General features: G+C 44.3%; 1 protein-coding gene across 1 annotated transcript in view; it reads left to right on the top strand.

The window, feature by feature from the left end:
- TNFRSF11A (TNF receptor superfamily member 11a) overlaps positions 1–15,789 on the top strand; it is a 45,821-nt gene that overhangs the window by 13,846 nt on the left and 16,186 nt on the right. Inside the window, exons 4-8 of the mRNA XM_050767178.1 lie at positions 2,432–2,525; positions 4,174–4,268; positions 6,205–6,318; positions 11,165–11,217; positions 13,465–14,248. Coding sequence (XP_050623135.1) covers positions 2,432–2,525; positions 4,174–4,268; positions 6,205–6,318; positions 11,165–11,217; positions 13,465–14,248 — 1,140 coding nt within the window. The remainder of the gene's footprint in view (positions 1–2,431; positions 2,526–4,173; positions 4,269–6,204; positions 6,319–11,164; positions 11,218–13,464; positions 14,249–15,789) is intronic.

The raw sequence follows: 15,789 nt of genomic DNA, 5'->3' as shown, positions 1-15,789 counted from the left end.
TGACACACTTGGTCTTTATTATCAAATGCATTGACTAAACCAGATGTGCTTTCTGTTACAAAAAGTCTAACTTGATTTTTTAATTGTTAAAATAGATCTCCCTATCACAGCCAACTCCCTCTGAATTCTGATTCTAAAATAGAAGCGGCCCAGAGCCTTTCCTCCAGCTTTTCACCAGCATGTCACATCAGGGGTTCTATTAGACGTTCTCTCTGCCTTGTACCTTTGGAAATGGGTTCATTTTGGGACAAAATAGGTGGAGGATAGAGGGGAAGGGGTAGATGAATGGAAATTTCACTCCTGCCCCACCCTGCTTAATTTCAGTTCAGAACAACTCAGCCTGATCGCAGCTGCCCCATTTCTGTCATCCTGCTTTTGCCCTTGATAGAGCGGGAAAGGTGGGAGGTGTGCCGGGGGGCGCGGGAGCTCTGCCATCACCAGTGTTTCCACTTGTCACTTAGTTCGACATCTCAGAGGTTTGGCAGCATAGCAGCAAACTCTGGGGTGGGTAAGAAGTGTGCCTTTTGTAAAGTGGGAAAAGTGTGATTAGGAAAGGGAGCAAGGAAAGGAGCCTGCAGGATGCTTCTGGCAGGTCAGTGTTACTAAGAGTCACATGGAAGTCAAGCTATGGAAATTAGCACCCTTAACCCTTTGCATGCCTGTTAGCCCCCACGTCTTAGATTTTGAGAGCTTCTCACAACTCTAGATTGTGCTTCTCTTTTAAAAAGCTGTTCAAATTGGCCGGGTGCGGTGGCTCATGCCTGTAATCCCAGCACTTTGGGAGGCCGAGGCGGGCGGATCACGAGGTCAGGAGATCAAGACCATCCTGGCTAACACGGTGAAACCCCGTCTCTACTAAAAAAATACAAAAAATTAGCCAGGCACGGTGGCGGGCACCTGTAGTCCCAGCTACTCAGGAGGCTGAGGCAGGAGAATGGTGTGAACCTGGGAGGCAGAATTGACAGTGAGCGGAGATTGTGCCACTGCACTCCAGCCTGGGTGACAGAGCGAGACTATGTCTTCAAAAAAAAAAAAAAACCTGTTCAAATTCATGTGAGTTATTAGATTTCAAGGCAAATCAAATTGCTAGATGCAGGAGCAGGTACCCTACTTAGCCAGCCAAATTGCAGAAATCAAGAATATACTTTGTACTTGACTTTGGACAAAGAAAATTTAATTCCTTTTTTTAGTGTTTTATTCGTGAAAGTAAATCACAGAAGTGCTACTAATTTCAGGAGTCATTTGTGGCTTGGGCACCAGCCAGTTGCCTGATTGTGATATCACATCGCAGCCAGTGTTCTTCCTGGGACTTACCGAAGAATCATCATGCGTGGATTGCAGTAGAGGGAATAGGCATAGGAAACCTGAGACATTTATTTTGACAGTGTAGTTCATGAGGAATATGAGAGTCAAGTCAGTTTACTAACCAGGATCAACTCCTGCTTTCAATGCTGTCCATTAAGGAAGGAGTCTAACATCCATTGTGCCACTGTGTTTATCAGTAAAGTTTTATTGGAACACACCCTTATCCATTGTTTTTAATGTATTGTTGGACTGCTTTCATGCTATGAGTAGCTGCAGCAGAGACCACAGGCCTACAAAGCCTAAGATACTTACTGTATGACCCTTTATAGAAAATGTTTGATACCAACCCTTGGTTGCAGGGAAAGAGACCTGTAGGGTTCTTCCTTGTCTTCTTTTTTTAACTGAGACTCTGATACTTGGACTGAGGAGATTAAGCTCATCAGAAGAGGTAGGGACAGTGAGTTTCCCTTCAAAGTAGTAATGGGTCTGCCATTCCTTGCAGACAAAGGCTGGGCTAGCACCTGTGGTCCCAGCTACTCGGGAGGCTGAGGCAGGAGAATGGGGTGAACCCGGGAGGCGGAGCTTGCAGTGAGCTGAGATCGCGCCACTGCACTCCAGCCTGGGCGACAGAGCGAGACTCTGTCTCAAAAGAAAAGAAGGAAAAAAAAGCTGTTCAAATTAATGTTTGATTTGAACAGGTACGTAGGTACATAGGTGCGTAGGGAAAAACAAGAGGCAGATAGCAGGAGCAGTCAACACCGGCTCCCACACTAGGAAACAAAGTGTTGGTGACCAGGGAAGTGACTCTGAACCACAAAAGGTCAGGACCAGAGCTGGCCTGACCTGGACATCACAGATAAGTGTTAGTGGTCCGACATCGAGCCAGTTACCTTTCCGAGCGTGGTTCTGTAACTCACTGCTGGGGTCAGAACTGCTTTGTGGGCCCAAGCCTGTGGGAGCTGAAGGAATCAGACACGGGGTAGGCACAGGGGTGGGAGGTGAGAGCAGACAGGGGCAGCGCCTCACCTCCAGTCCTCTGGGGTCTCAGCCTGGATGATCTCTAAGTGACCTCGTTTGTTCTGTGTTTGTTCTGTCTGGGTTTTTCTTTTTTGTTTTTTTTTCACAGTGCAGCTCAACAAGGACACGGTGTGCAAACCTTGCCTTGCAGGCTACTTCTCAGACGCCTTCTCCTCCACGGACAAATGCAGACCCTGGACCAAGTAAGTAACAACAAAGGAGTCAGAAGAGATGGTTGGTTTTTAAACAACTCAACCTCCACTGTCTCGTCTGGGTTGAAAACGGATGGATTCTGTTGGGTTAGGCTTCCTCTTGAAGCCACATTCAAAATGGAAAAAGTCTGTCAGTTCAACATGGGGAAAATAAACCAGTCAAACTAATTCTTCAGCCCTATGTGTGACAGGAACTTCGTGTGACTTTTTAGATTTGGTAATCTGTGACTTATGGTTGCAGCTTTTTCTAACCTTGTTTGGTTGAAAATGATTTATAACATTTATTCAGTGGTCATGCCTACTTCTCCCAACTTCCCAACATCACTGATTTATTCATCCAGATATTTGTGTGTGTGTATGTGTGTGTGTGTACACACATATAGAAGCCTCCTGTTTATATAAATGTTTGCACGCTGTAAACATCTTGGGTTTTTTTTTTTCCACATATTATATCCTGAAGCTTTTTCTATATTAGTTCATCAGTTCATGATTTTCGTGGCTTTTCACAGCTGCATAGTATTTCATTGTAGAGATGAAGTGTAAGTTATGTAATAAGTTCTTTATTTATAGTCACTTAGGTTGTTCCCAGTCTTTTATAGTAATACATAATTTTGTGATGAAGAATCTCATCTATGTATGATTTCTCACGTATGTGAGTGTATCTATAGTGGAATTCATGGGTGCTTTCATCTCATGCTTGTTGTTGAATACTAATAATCAATGTAATGATTCTTTCAGTTCCCTGTATATTCCTTATGAAATGTTTATTTTCTGCCAGGCGTGGTGGCGCATGCCTGTAATCCCAACTACTCAGGACGCTGAGGCAGGAGGATTGCTTGAGCCCAGGAATTTGAGAACAGCCTGGGCAACATACCAAGACCCTGTCTCACATTTTTAAACAACGAAAATTAAATTAAAATACATAAATAAATGTTTATTTTCTGATTCACTTATCCAAATTTTATGTTCAAGAGGATTTTCTGTGTTTTTCAAAAAAAACAATCAGCAAAAGTATATCACTTAACCATGTAATTGAAGCTATTGGAATATACTTTTTTTTTTCTTGAGACATGATCTTGCTCTGTTGCCCAGGCTGAAGTGCAGTGGTACAAACATGGCTTCCTGCAGCTTCAACCTCCTGGGCTCAAGCAGTCCTCCTGCCTTTGCCTCCCCAGTAGCTGAGACCCCAGGCACGTACATCACACCCAGCTAATTTTTAAATTTTTTGTAGAGACAGGGTTTCACCGTGTTGCCCAGGATAGTCTCTTATTCCTGGGCTCAAGCAATCTTCTTGCTTCAGCCTTCCAAAGTGCTAGGATGATAGGCCTGAGCCACCGGGCACGGCCAGAATATTCTTTCCTGAAGACTCTGCTCTGCTGCTTTGCTGACCACACTCTCAGAGTAGCTGTCAGAGAACACAGGCAGCGTTTGCTTTTGCTTATTTCTTTGTCCCACCTTGTGATGTTCTCCTCCCTGTAGAAGGCACAGAGGATTCAAATGTCCAGGAAGGCATGGGTTCCTCTCCTGAAGGAGCTGGCCATCTGGGAGAGCCTTGCATTTGTTCATTTTTCAAAAAACAAGCATATAAAACCAAAGCACTGAACTGCCTTCCACCCCCCCCGCCCCCCACCCGCCACAGCTGTACCTCCCTTGGAAAGACGGTAGAACATCATGGGACAGAGAAATCCGATGTGGTTTGCAGTTCTTCTCTGCCATCTAGAAAACCACCAAATGGTATGTTTAAAACGAGCCTGTGGGTTGATAGATGTGCCCCGGGGTAGTCAGATCATTTAGATCCCTCCCAGATGGCACATGGATCTGCAGGCATCCTCTCCCCCGTTGTTTCATCCTGTGCACGGTCAGCTCAATGTTTCATTTTAATTAGTAGTTTAACTCCAGGTATGTTGTTTCCTTGATAATTTTCTACACTGGATTGGGGGTAACTAATCATGTTTTAATATGCATAAAAAGAAAATAGAGCTGCAAACATAAAATGCTCAGACACGGTGGGATGATGGCGGTCACAAGTGTCTATGAGGAGATTTTGGTCATCTCCCAAAATTGTTAGGATCTTGCTATCATCTATGGAACATGTTGCAGATTAAATTATTATTATTATTATTATTTTTGAGACGGAGTCTTGCTCTGTCACCCAGGCTGGAGTGCAGTGGCATGATAACGGCTCACTGCAACCTCCAACTCGTGAGTTCAAGCGATTCTCCTGCCTCAGCCTCCTGAGTAGCTGGGATTACAGACACACACCACCATGACCAGCTAATTTTTGTATTTTTAGTAGAGACGGGGTTTCACGATGTTGGCCAGGCTGGTCTCAAACTCCTGGCCTCAGGTAATCCACCCACCTTGGCCTCCCAAAGTGCTAGGATTACAGGAGTGAGCTGCTGCCCATGGCCACATTAAGTTAGTCTTAAGTGGAGTTTCAGATTGCCAGAAAGTTGATGGTGGAGGCTGGTTACTTGGTGAACAGGACAGTGTAGAGATGCGGGTCCAGATATCGGAAGAGATGGCTTAAGTGGCAAGGAGACCTTTCAGATGAGGAAAGAGAACAATAGGCCACAGAATAACCGGGTTAACAAGCTTTGACCAAGAAATCAGGGGTTTGGCCTTAACATTTTGGGAAACAGGAAGACATTAAAGCATTCTGGATGTGGAGTTACACAATCAGAGCAAACTTTTTAAAGACCGTTTGGCAGATAACATTAAATATAACTGAAGGAATAAAAAGTTATTTTAAAAAAGAGAAGGAGAGGAAAAGTAGGAGTCCAGGAAACCAGGTCAAGTAAATCAAGAGTTTTTTTTTTTTTTTTTTTTTTTTTTTTTTGAGACGGAGTCTCGCTCTGTCGCCCAGGCTGGAGTACAGTGGCCGGATCTCAGCTCACTGCAAGCTCCGCCTCCCGGGTTCACGCCGTTCTCCTGCCTCAGCCTCCCGAGTAGCTGGGACTACAGGCGCCCGCCACCGCGCCCGGCTAGTTTTTTTGTATTTTTTAGTAGAGACGGGGTTTCACCGTGTTAGCCAGGATGGTCTCGATCTCCTGACCTTGTGATCCGCCCGTCTCGGCCTCCCAAAGTGCTGGGATTACAGGCTTGAGCCACCGCGCCCGGCCAAATCAAGAGTTTTTAACAAGGATTCTAGCAATGAAGTGATCAGGGAGGGATGAAGAAAACGTTTGGGTCCACATGGTGTTGGGGATGAAAATTCCAGAAATATTTCACAGGATGGCTGTGTTTCTGTTCTCATGACCGGCAAAGCCCTGGTGCCCTGTTGCTATTAGGAAAGAGATAGAAGAAACTCCTTTTGTCTGCGGAGGTCATTCATCTGGGGATACTGAAGGGTTCTGGAGGTTAGCCAGAATGAGACTGGGTGGTGTGGTGAGCATGATTAGAGATGTTCTAAGGTAGAAACACCGCAATGGTCCTGGGCTGCTCTCCCATAGAGTGCAACCGGACTGAGCCAGGCTGGCTAAGATTGTGGATCTCACCCTTCAGAATGTGAGCACTCGTGGACAAAGGGCAGCCAGGGGTGGGGACTCTCACTTCTGCTATCCCAAACCAACATTTTTCATTCTGAGGTTTGATTTACCAGGATTTGTTTTTCAACTGCGCAAAATTAAAGAATCTTTAATACCATATTTCTCATTTTCTTTCAATACAGAACCCCAGGTTTACTTGCCCGGTTTAATAATTCTGCTTCTTTTCACGTCTGTGGCCCTAGTGGCTGCCATCATCTTTGGCGTTTGCTATAGGAAAAAAGGGAAAGCACTCACAGGTATTGTGTCTATGGCGCTTTTTGCAAATTAATCTTAAAAGAGATAGATTTCTAGATCATGTTTTATCATTCTCTGACAAAAAGAAATAGAACTCCAAAAACCTGAAAAAGCCAATATTCTGCCTAGTTATATATAAGGGAAAAAGAATACTCTGGTGTTCAGGAAACTGATGACTTGTAAGCTCCATGTTTAAGTTGTATAGACTGTATAGCATCACGTATACAGCAGCTTGCATTTATCCTAGAATACATCAATTTTTAATGCGTGCATTTAAAATATACATAAAATATTTAGATGATCAGTAGGGGGAATTCCTGACTGGAGTGTTACTTTGAAATAAGAACCTCCACCAGGTGCGGTGGCTCACACCTGTAATCCCAGCAATTTGAGAGGCCAAGGCAGGTGGATTACCTGAAGTCAGGAGTTCGAGACCAGCCTGGCCAACATGGTGAAACCCCATCTCTACTAAAAATGCAAAATTAACCAGACATGGTGGCACATGCCTGTAATCCTAGCTACTTGAGAGGCTGAGGTAGGAAGTCGCTTGAACCCAGGAGGCAGAGGTTGCAATGAGCCAAGATCATGCCATTGCACTCCAGCCTGGACAAGAGTGGAACTTCATCTCAAAAAAAAAAAAAAAAAAAAAAAAAGAACCTCAGATTATGAAAATAAGTTATATTGAATAAAATTTAGGTGCTTATTCTTAGAATAGACAGCCAAGTCTTATCCTGTTTCTTGGGAATAATTTTCCCATAGAAATTTGTTAGTGTCTTTAAACATCATGTCATGTTTAACTTTTAGACTACAAAGCTAAAAATGTGTAATTTTTATGAAAGGATTCAAGACTTCATTAGATTTCCTAAGAATATCTCTTAATCCTTTAATATTCAAGTCATTCTCTTTTGACTTGAATATTAAAAACATGATGTTTCACAATCCTTTTCCATTTTCAGTTGCTCTCTTATTTATTTATTTATTTACTTATTTATTTACTTATTTATTGTTTAGACAGAGTCTTGCTATGTTGCCTAGGCTGGAGTATGATGGCACGATCTTGACTCACTGCAGCCTCCGCCTCCCAGGTTCAAGTGATTCTCGTGCCTCAGCCTCCTGAGCTGGGATTACAGGCATTTGCCACCATGCCCAGCTAATTTTTGTATTTTTGGTAGAGATGGGGTTTGACCATGTTGGCCAGGCTGGTCTAGAACTGCCGACCTCAGGTGGTCCACCCGCCTCAGCCTCCCAAAGTGCTGGGATTACAGGCATGAGCCACAATGCCTGGCCCAGTTGATTGCTTATTTATATGGCCCACTTTGCCTTGCTGTGATTTCATCAATTCTCCCACATCACACCCTTGGACTTCATGAGACCCTGCCTATCTAGCTGCTTCTCTAACCATTACATTGCCAAATGAAACACTAGACAATCAGAAGACTAATTAAAGAGGAAAGATGGAGATTTCTGATGCCAGTGGTAAGCAGTGAGCAATGTTTGAGTGGTGAACTTTTTTTTTTTTTTTTTTTTTTTTTAGACAGAGTCTTGCTCTGTCACCCAGGCTAGAGTGCAGTGGTGTGATCTCGGCTCACTGCAACCTCCGACTCCCGGGATGAAGCGATTCTCGTGCCTCAGCCTCCTGAGTACCTGGGATTACAGGCATTTGCCACCACGCCTGGCTAATTTTTGTATTTTTAGTAGAGATGGGGTTCCACCATGTTGGTCAGGCTAGTCTCAAACTCCTGACCTCGTGATCCATCCGCCTTGGCCTCCCAAAGTGCTGGGATTACAGGCGTGAGCCACCACACCCAGCCGAGTGGTGACCATCTTTTAAAGAGTCTGTTCATTGTTGAATGCTTTTATTTAGTGCAACTTCACCTCCTTAACAACATCATTACTGGGGATTTGGATAACGCATGTTCAGATGATGACTAAACATCACTTGTAGTCATGTTTATGTGAGATAAACAGACTTCCTGATGTTTGGTTCTTTAGGTTTTTCTTTTTGATACTATTTTACTGCCATATGGGCCTACCGTTTACTGGATTGGATGTCATGACTGTTAGCTCTCTCTTCATCCATTCATCCTTACGTGTTTACTGATCATCAGGGACTGGACTGGCACTGGGGTCTCAATATCAAGCAACGCAGGCACAGCCAGTGCCCTCCTGGAGGAAGCATCTTAGTGGGCAGGGTAGGCATTAAGCCCACAGAGGGAAGCCGAGTGTGCAAGGGAAGGTGCTGAGCACCAGGTAGCAGACGACAGGAGGTCAGCCCATCCCTGAGGCCAGCCAGGGCCTCCCAGAGGAGGAAATGTGTGAGTTAAGATCTGAAAGACAAGTCAGAATTCGCTAGCCAAGGGACATCAGGAGAAACACAGGCATTCTATCCTGAGAGCTGCATGATGAGGGGAGCACGGTGCATTAGCGGGCTGGAGGGAGCTAGTGGCATTGTAGCACAAAGTCAGGGACCAAGTGGAAGATGAGGCTGGAGAGGAGGGCACGGCCAGACCATGTAGCCCTGCAGGGCTGCTGAAGGAGTTTGCTCCTTGTCCTTAGCAAAAGGGACCGAGGGCGGCCCTCTGGCTTTAGAGTACCAAACAAATGTGAGGTACAGTGAGCGTAGATGCAGGCGCAGTGGTTAGGAAGCTGTTTGCAGTTGTCCAGGGCAGAGGTGATCATGGCAGGTCTGCATGTTTACCAGCTCCATGGACAGGTATTTATTTTTAGTGCCATTTGTGATTGTCTAGACTGATTTCTCCAAGGAAACAGCTGCAATTGTCCTCTTTCTTTTTTTTTGGCGGGGTGTCGGGGGAGGGCAGGTAAGTTTACCTTGATATATAATTTCAAAGTGATAGAAAAGAAGCAAGAATAATGATGATGATCGCAATAGCTGACATATATTAAATATTTAATATGTGCCAACATGACTACATATATTTTGCATGTACTAAGTACATCTTCACAACAGCACCATGAGGTAGGCACTATTCTTTCTCCTATTTTATGATGAGACTGCTTGGCACCATCCCTGGCATGCTTAAGTGCACATTAGCTATTATGTGATGATCTTCCCATGGAGAATCTGACAACTCCTAACTTTAGTCAGCTTTTTGTTGTTGTTGTTGTTGTTGTTGCTTTTTGAGACAGGGTCTCACTTTGTCACCCAGGCAGGACTGCAGTGGCACAAGAGCAGCTCTCTGCAGCCTCGACTTCCCTCCTGGGCTCAAACAATCCTCCCACCTCAGCCCCCCAATTAGCTGGGACCACAGGCACGCACCACCATGCCCGGCTAATTTTTGTATTTTTTATAGAGAAGGGGTTTCACCATGTTGCCCAAGCTGGTCTCAAACTTCTGAGCTGAAGCAGTCCGCCCACCTCAGCCTCCCAAAGTGCTGGGATTACAGGTGTGAGCCACCGGGTCCAGTCCTAACTTTAGTCTTTATAGTGAGCCCAACATTAAATGTTCATTAGAAGTAGGATAAAATTGTATCTTTGTATAATATAAATTCATAGATTTCTTAAAATTCATAAAATTTAACCTTTTAGGCTTCATCACTTCTGTAAGAGTGAGTGGAGATGTAGTTTTTGAACATATTCTTCTTTCTTCTGAGAAGCAGCCAGATATAGTGGAAAAGGTCTTGGGGCCTGCTGGTCTCAGTGGGTCTGGCACCTAGCTTGCTGTGCTTGCCTCACTTTTATAGTACATTCAAGCTAGTTTACTGGAAAAATCAGTCTCCTAGACATATTTTCTTTGGTTCTTCTATGATGTCTAACTTAGTCCCTCATAACCAAAGAAAACTTAAGAGGATGAGAATGTCTATAGTCATAGCAGCAACTCTGACAGGCCCCAAATGTGCCCAGAGGTAGTCACTGAAACATTAGTGGATCATGTTTTGCTTTGCATAGAACAGGAAGTTCTGTTTTTGACAGGAGTAAGATGGCTTCATAGCCTTTATTTTTTTATTTTTGGTTTTTTTTTGAGACCGAGTTTCGCTCTGTCGCCAAGGTTGGAGTACAGTGGCACAATCTCAGCTCACTGCAGCCTCCGCCTCCCAGGTTCAAGCAATTCTCCTGCTTCAGCCTCCTGAGTAGCTGGGATTACAGGCGAGTGCCACCATGCCCGGCTAATTTTTGTATTTTTAGTAGAGATGTGGTTTCACCATGTTGGCCAGGCTAGTCATGAACTCCTGACCTCAAGTGATCCACCCGCCTTGGCCTCCCAAAGTGCTGGCATTACAGGTGTGAGCCACTGTGCCTGGCCCTTCATAGCCTTTAAATCAGTTGATTTACTTTTAAATGCTTTCACTTCCAGGAGCGCTCACTGAAAGACTTGCAGTGGACTCTGTTGAAAGATAATATTGAACTGACCTAGTGGTCATAATACTGAGCCTGATACAGAAAGAAAAATTTAGAACGATTGCACTTACATGTGCAGTATTCCCCAAAAGTCAAATATACAGAGATATAGAATAAAACAATGGTTACCAGGGGCAGGGGGAAAGAAAATGGGGAGATGTGGGTCAAAGGAAACAAAGTAGCAGATATGCAGGATGAAGAAAGTTGTCCAGGAATCTAATGTACGGATGGGGACTGTAGTTAATCATGTTGTATCATATTCAAGATTTTTGCTAAATTTGTAGATTTTAGCGGATCTTGCCACACACACATAAAAATGGGTAGCTAAGTGAGATGATGGGTATGTTAATTTGCTTCACTATAGTAACCATTTTACTATCTATTTTTGTCCTGTAACATGTTGTATACCTTAAATATACATAATAACCTTTATTTAAAAGAAAAGTGGGAAATAATAACTTGAAGTCCTTATCCTTGCTTTGTGTTTTCTAGCTAATTTGTGGCACTGGATCAATGAGGCTTGTGGCCGCCTAAGTGGAGATAAGGTAGAGTGAACAGTTGTTGGTGCCTCTGTTAAGTACATTCAACAGGCTGGTAGAGCCATCCTAGTCAAATATTGAGCTCCCCACCCCCCTTTTTTTTGAGACAGAGTCTTACTCTGTGCCCCAGGCTGGAGTATAGGGGTGCAATCTCAGCTCACTGCAACCTCCGCCTCCCAGGTTCAAGTGATTCTCCTGCCTCAGCCTCCCGAGCAGCTGGGATTACAGGTGCCCACTACCACGCCTGGCTAATTTTTTTGTGTTTTTAATAGAGACAGGGTTTCACCGTGTTGGCCACGCTGGTCTCGAACTCCTGGCCTCAAGTGATCTACCTGCCTCGGCCTCCCAAAGTGCTGGGATTATAAGTGTGAGCCACCGCGCCCAGCCTGAGCCTCTTTGCTTAAGGGGCATTTTCAGGTGCAGTGATCAAACCTCAAATTCCAGGATAGATCTCTGCAGAGCAGCCCAAAGCCCAAGTCCAGGCTCATTCTAGATGCCTGTTTTCTTTGTCTTTGTTTCCACTTCTCTCATCTCTGTGTTCATGTTATTTTTTTTTAGTACTAATCTTGATTGTCTGGTACAGATTCCTGAGAAGGATGAATTGCAACTTTCCTTGACTCTCTAGTTATTCTGGTAACATTTTATGTTGACACAATTCAAAATTGTAGGAAAGTAGTAGAAAAGGACAAAGACCTTCCATATACCCTACACATAGGCCCACCAGTTGTTTCTATTTTCTCTCATTGCTTTGTGATTTGCTTACTCTCTGTATGTGTGTATATGAACACAGTTATGTTTTCTTCTCAAACCATTTTAGAGTGAATGGCAGACCATGTGTCCCATATCCTTAAATATTTCAGTGTGTATGCAGCCATAAAAAAGGATGAGTTCATGTCCTTTGTAGGGACATGGATGCAGCTGGAAACCATCATTCTCAGCAAACTATCACAAGAACAGAAAACCAAATACCGCATGTTCTCACTCATAGGTGGGAATTGAACAATGAGATCACTTGGACACAGGAAGGGGAGCATCACACACCGGGGCCTATTGTGGGGAGGGGGGAGGGGGGAGGAATAGCATTAGGAGAAATACCTAATGTAAATGATGAGTTAATGGGTGCAGCACACCAACATGGCACATGTATACATATGTAACAAACCTGCACGTTGTGCACATGTACCCTAGAACTTAAAGTATAATAAAAAAAAAGAGAGAGAACAAGGACATTCTCATATATAACCATAGTACATGTATCCGGAAATTTAACAGTAGTATAATACTATTATTCAACCCACATTTGATATTACATTTTCATTAATCATTTCATTATGTCCTTTAGATCTTTCTTTCTTTTTTTTTTTCTGAGACAGTCTTACTCTGTCATCTAGGCTTGAGTGCAATGGCGCAATCTCGGCTCACTGCAACCTCCGCCTCCCAGGTTCAAGCGATTCTTCTACCTCAGCCTCCTGAGTAGCTGGGATTACAGGCGCGTGCCACCATGCCCAACTAATTTTTGTATTTTTAGTAGAGATGGTGTTTCACTGTGTTGCCCAGGCTGGTCTTGAACTCCTGAACTCAGGTGATCCACCCACCTTGGCCTCCCAAAATGTTGGGATTACAGGCATGAGCCATCGTGCCCGGTTAGATCTACTTTCTTTGATATAAAATGTATACATTTGAAAGCATAAGCTCAAACTGATTTCTTCAATTCCAGGCCAACGCAACAGTATTCATTCTGGTCTTTCCCTTTCCCATATTTGAATCTTTCTTTCCCCAGCTGTATGAAACCTGGCTCCTATTATTCTCAATATATTTTCTCATTTGCTCAATTCTAGAATACACAGAAAGTAGTTTCAGAATTACTAGAGCATACCACAGTGATACACAGAGTTGCTAACTCGAGTTCAATATTTGTTTACAGTTGTTTTTGGGTTTTGTATTTAGATTGAGAATATGTCGTCAGAATACTGTGCTCAAAAGTCATTTGGGTTAGCTCCTCTCCTTGCTCAGGTGTGAACATGCTTTTCATCTGAGATGCAGCTAGATTCATTTGTTTCCAGTTGTATTCCATTCTAGAGTTCTCCTGCACTCAGTAATTTTTCATAACACAAAGTGCCATGGTCAGTATACCATCTGTACTTGTTATGGTGGAAGTAATCAGTGTAAACACCGTTTTCAGCCATGTTTAGCTAAACTCATCCTAATAACTCTGGGTGTTAATGCCTCTGCCTTCTGAATGTAAATCGGCAGGAGTCCTCAGGCGACAGTTGTGTCAGTCCACACACGGCAGCCTTTGGTCAACAGGGAGTGTGTGAAGGTGTCTTACTGCTGACTCTGGAGAATAAGACATTTCCAGAAGATACGTGCTCCCCAGATCAAGGTGGTGTCTGTCAGGGCACGTGTGTAGGAGGTGGTCCCTACGCACAAGGTGAAGATGCCAGGATACTCTCATTGGTCAGCGAGACCGGGACAGAGGAAGACCGCTTCAGACAGGTGCCCACGGAAGATGAATACATGGACAGGCCCTCCCAGCCCGCAGACCGTTTACTGTTCCTCACTGAGCCTGGAAGCAAATCCACACCTCCTTTCTCTGAACCCCTGGAGGTAGGGGAGAATGACAGTTTAAGCCAGTGCTTCACAGGGACACAGAGCACAGTGGGTTCAGAAAGCTGCAGCTGCACTGAGCCCCTGTGCGGGACTGATTGGATTCCCATGTCCTCTGAAAACTACTTACAAAAAGAGGTGGACGGTGGCCATTGCCCGCACTGGGCAGCCAGTCCCAGCCCTAACTGGGCAGATGTCTGCACAGGCTGCCGGAACCCTCCTGGGGAGGACTGTGAACCCCTCGTGGGTTCCCCGAAACGTGGACCCTTGCCCCAGTGTGCCTATGGCATGGGCCTTCCCCATGAAGAAGCAGCCGGCAGGACAGAGGCCAGAGACCAGCCCGAGAACGGGACTGATGGGAGGCTCCCAAGCTCGGCAAGGGCAGGCGCCGGGTCTGGAAGCTCCCCTGGTGGCCAGGCCCCTGCATCTGGTAAGTGACTTCCCGGCATCTCCCTTCTGAGCAGAAGGGCCAGTTCTTGGTACAGGGTTTGGGGGCAGGTATTACAGACCATTTAGGAAGGAGGAAGCTAATGGGAAAACCTCAGCTTGCGCTTTTTCTTTTAATAAGCATTTTTACAGGATGGCTTTGGATTCAGTTCGCGCGTTTGGTTATACATTGCGCACAGCACTGTGTGGCTTCATCGTCTACCACTGGGGCAGTTTCTGCATCCATGCATGTCCCATACCCTTTTGCATTCAGGCTTTTCATGATAGGATAAGACCTCAAGCCCCAGCACCGACCCCTAAAAGACAAACTCAACATCGGCCTCAGGACTGGCTGAGCCAAGGCATTCCCTCAGATTTCTGCTTTTTGGTTTTTGTTTTCAAAGCACCTTAGGCCCTCTTAAATCTCCCCCAAGAAAGCTCTTATAAATTTTACGGGGACACACAAAATTGTTTAGTTAATCCTTAATTAATTAATATTTATTGCGAATAATGTGTTGATTCTATACCAAATTAATGATACAGTAAAACTCTTTTTGAAAGTTTCATGAGAAAGGCCCCTTTTATAACGACAATGTATCATATATTTATGGAACCAGGCAGATAATTTTAACAATTTAACATCATTATAAAGATGTATCACTGCAACACTGCCTGAGCATGAACAACCTACCAATTATAATATTGTAACTTTTTTCCATGAGGGTAGAACACCATCTGTTTTATTGTGTAGTTACAAAGGACTTTGCAGCTGATAGTGAGGGCTCTGGCTCTGAGAATTACCTGTCATTTGAAGGGTCAGTGCTCTCTCTGAGAATCTTCCGAAAGCTATAGACACCCCCTCCAGAAAAACGAATATATGGATATATACTATTTAAGGGGCTTCACAGAATCCTCCAACTCATGATTTTCAAAAGGCCCATTCATAGGCCGCCCTTCTCCAGAGATGTTTTTTCTTCTCTGCTTCTTTATTTAGACTGCAAGTGGTGCCAGCAGCCGGTCTTTGAATTGTTTTATAACCCTGAGGTAGCTAGATCTGTGCCTTAAACACAGATAGTGTTTTGCCTCGTGGTAATGATGGTTCCTGGCTTTAATCTGTTCCTCAAGCTTGTGGTTTTGCTGCAGCTACATAGATTTACCGATGTATAAATTCAGTAATAGTAATTCTCAGTCAAACAGAAAGGAGGAGATATGTTTGGGGATATTTTTCAAAGAACTGGTATGTTTTCTTCTCAGAAGATCTCAGAATTATTATTATTTTAAGATTGTAAGGAATCTCCATGACTGGGCTTTGCTGTTCGTTTGCATTGATTGATTGATTGATTAGTTTATTGATTTAGAGACCAAGTCTCACTCTGTCGCCCAGGCTGGAGTACAATGGCACGATCTCGGCTCATTGCAACCTCCACCTCCCGGGTTCAAGCAGTTCTCCTGCCTCAGCCTCCAGAGTAGCTGGGACTATAGGCGCATGCCACCACACCCAGCTAATTTCTGTATTTTCAGTAAAGATGGGTTTTTTCCATGTTG

Source organism: Macaca thibetana, chromosome 18 (genome assembly GCF_024542745.1).
Source record: "Macaca thibetana thibetana isolate TM-01 chromosome 18, ASM2454274v1, whole genome shotgun sequence".
Lineage (NCBI taxonomy): Eukaryota > Metazoa > Chordata > Mammalia > Primates > Cercopithecidae > Macaca > Macaca thibetana.
The sequence above is the reverse complement of the archived record's forward strand: the minus strand, read 5'-3'. Positions and strand labels throughout refer to the sequence as shown.